Consider the following 3,240-nt stretch of genomic DNA (forward strand, 5'->3'; position numbering starts at 1 on the left):
GTTGAGCATCCAACTTCGGCTCAGGTCATGATCTCATGGTTTGTGAGTTTGAGCCCTGCATCGGGCTCAGAGCCTGGAGCCTGCTTCGGCTTCTGTGTCTCCCTCTCTCTGCACCTCCCCTGCTCACACTCTGTCTTGCTCTGTCTCAAAAGCAAGTAAAGACTAGAAAAAAAATCTATTAACTCTCATTTTAGCATCTTATGTCTCAGATCCCCTTTGGTTACCTGTAGGGACTCAAAGATGGAGATCTGCATTCAGAGTTTACTGGAACACTACTTCAGGGTCAACACAAAGGCATCAGACCCTTGGGGGTCTCCGCAGCTAGGACGGGCCCTTCAGAGCTGTCCCAAGTTGGGAAGTCAGGTCTTGCCTTTTATACCCTCTGCTGACTGTAATTGGATACAAGCTGCCCCTGGAAAGGGGACATGGCTTTGACCTGAGACAACTCCTAATCAGGGGTGACAGTTCAGAGCCACCAGGTGGCAACCTTCCAAGGATCTGGGAGGACAGTTCCTTCTAGGCAAGGAGTTAAGGTAATTTGGGAAACACACCATCTCTGGTAGTTACAGTGAGAAAGAACAGAGAGAGGAGACAAGTTTGAGCACAGGACAAGGTATAAAAACCACCACAGTGATGCCAGGTGCTGCAGAAAACATTTTATTGGGACAGGACAGGGCTGGCTGTGATGCTGAGGAACGTAGGGTGGAGAGAGGAAAGCCCATCCTTCCAAGGGTGCCTGGCCCGGGTGTCGTAGCCTGAGTCACTAGAGGTCAGACCCTAGGAAAGTTTCTGTAGGATCTAAGTGAGAGGGAGGCTCTGGAGATGCCCCTCCCTTCATGCGAGGCAGTCCCCTGCTCCCACTCCACCCCAGGGCTCCTAAACCAGAATGACAGGTCGGTGTGCATGTGGGACGGTGGGTGTCACAGGTGAACGATGATCTGAAAAGACTTGGGAACTGACAATGCGTGTTTGTCCTTAGGGGAGGGAAAACGTTATGAGGTGGAACCCAGACTGTGTGGCTACCACCCCACTGTTCTTTCTACACCTGTCGGGTGGAGAGAGCAGGGGCAACGTGGTGTCTAGGAACGCACTTCTCCAGGATATTGTGGCAGACTGACCCATCCTCACGGAAGGCTGATTTTCCCTTGACGGATAGGAGTGATGCCATCTGTAACAGGCGTCTGAGGATGTAGGGTTTCCAGTGTTTTGTGCTTCTCCCACGTCCGTACTCTTACAAGGAGAAACAGCAGCAGCCTTCTGAGCATCAATCTACTTGGTAGGGAGGGGGAACTTCGGCAGGATAGAGTGATTGAGTCGAGTGGAGGCCATTTAGGAAGACAGCGTAGTGAAACACGGAATTTTTTAAAAACGTCTTCAGGTAAGAAGCAGGATGGCTCCCGCCCCACACACGGGATTCCTATTTCGTTTTTAGCTGCTTCAGGTACTCCAGGATGTCCGATCTGACGGTGCTGATGGGAGCCTGGTGGAACCAGCGCATGACAGGGACCCCGTTGGGCCCCACCAGGAACTTCTCAAAGTTCCAGCGGATGTCGTGGACCTTTACCGGCTCCCAGGATATGTGTCTGGAAGAGCCCAGCACCTCAGAGGGGTGAGGGCAGGAGAGCTGGAGCAGAGAAGGAACAGAGAAACAGCATCATTCCTGCTACTTTCCCCCATGGGGAATCCGCCCCTCCCATGCCTAGATACTCTGATTTCCTGTGATTCTCAACAACTCTGATTGCCACCATGGCAACCATTAAGACAGCTGTCGGGGGGCGCTTGGGTGGCTCAGTGGGTTAAGCGTCCAACTTCACCTCAGGTCATGATCTCACAGTCTGTGGGTTCAAGCCCCGCATCAGGCTCTGTGCTGATAGCTCAGAACCTGGAGCCTGTTTCGGATTCTGTGTCTCCCTCTTTCTCTGACCCTCCCCTGTTCATGCTCTCTCTCTCTCTGTCTCAAAAATAAATAAATGTTTAAAAAAAAAATTTTTTTTAAAGATGGCTGTCGGTATTACAGGAAGAGTCTGTTCCCTCCTCCTGCCCCCCGGTGACCCTGTGATCACACAGCCATGCTGCTGTGGGTAAGACACGTCACCTCTGTGGCTGTCAGTTTCCTGTTCTGCAAAGTGAATGGCTTAGATTAGAATGTGCTTCTCCAGGTCTCAGGGTTCCTGGACCAGAAGCATCTCACAAATATCTTTGGGACCAACATGGAGTTCCACATTTTGTTTCATCAAATAACAAAACCTTTCAGAAACATCATCACTTCATCATTTAATTTAAAAAAGAATTTATTACTGTAAGAATAAATTCTATATACATCCTGATCTGAGACTAACGGGAAACGCTATAAGTCAGTTGAGTTTCCGAAACCGTCCTTACACTGTCTTGTTTTCTTCCATTTGCTGAGAGCGTATAAAAATCGCGACGTGAGCCGGCGCTGCCTAAAAGTGGCCTCCAGTTCTCTGTACCTAAAAGTCAGCGTTTTACCAAAGGCACTTATTAACCTGTTGATTTCTACGTCTCCCTCTCCAATACTAACCTATCAAGGAGTAGGGACTGTGTCTTCTTTTTATCCGTATTGTTTAGGAAACTGCCTGAGACTCCGCAAATGTACCTTGAATGAATGAATTCACCATGCAGGGTGGTCCTCAGAAACACTGTCGTTCTACACAGCGCTCTCCGTCACCAAAGCCAGAGCTTCATAAATGGACAAATGAAACCCCGATCCCTCTGCTGAGCTGGAGATCTCTTGCAAAGATCTCATCCCGTTTGCGGGCATGAGACCCTTTTCCACCACATTGGTTGTAAGGAAGGGAAGAGGGAAGAAGAGGTTTGGGTCAGTAACTCACTCACCTTCAAGAAGCTGAAGACTTTCTGTTCTGTTTTGCCATTCACATCCCCTTTCTCAAAAAGCTGGAAATTCGGTACATATCCTCTCCCTGGACGCACATACCTGCAATGACTCACAGTTGCCAGAGAGTTCCAGAGTGTAGGAGAGAAGGCTGTGGGGGGCCCCGGGGCTGGGGGTCATGGGAAGGGCAGGAAGAAGGGCAGATACAGAAAACAGGGCCCGGGGAAATAAGGCCATTCTTTTTTTTTTTTTTTTTTTTTATTTTTCAATATATGAAATTTATTGTCAAATTGGTTTCCATACAACACCCAGTGCTCATTCCAAAAGGTGCCCTCCTCAATACCCATCACCCACCCTCCCCTCCCTCCCACCCCCCATCAGCCCTC

The 3,240-nt window shown here is 49.5% G+C and overlaps 1 protein-coding gene across 3 annotated transcripts in view; it reads right to left on the reverse strand.

Annotated features, from left to right (window-relative positions):
- Positions 1–644: 644 nt before the first annotated feature.
- Positions 645–3,240, reverse strand: part of GPX5 (glutathione peroxidase 5) — an 8,990-nt gene continuing 6,394 nt past the window's right edge. For all 3 annotated transcript variants that reach the window (XM_049654801.1, XM_049654799.1, XM_049654800.1), the window contains 2 exons: positions 2,857–2,956; positions 645–1,624 (listed from right to left, as the gene is read on the reverse strand). In XM_049654801.1, coding sequence (XP_049510758.1) covers positions 1,418–1,624; positions 2,857–2,956 — 307 coding nt within the window. In that variant the 3' untranslated portion in view covers positions 645–1,417. The remainder of the gene's footprint in view (positions 1,625–2,856; positions 2,957–3,240) is intronic.

The sequence above is a fragment of the Panthera uncia genome (genome assembly GCF_023721935.1).
Source record: "Panthera uncia isolate 11264 chromosome B2 unlocalized genomic scaffold, Puncia_PCG_1.0 HiC_scaffold_25, whole genome shotgun sequence".
NCBI classification, from domain to species: domain Eukaryota; kingdom Metazoa; phylum Chordata; class Mammalia; order Carnivora; family Felidae; genus Panthera; species Panthera uncia.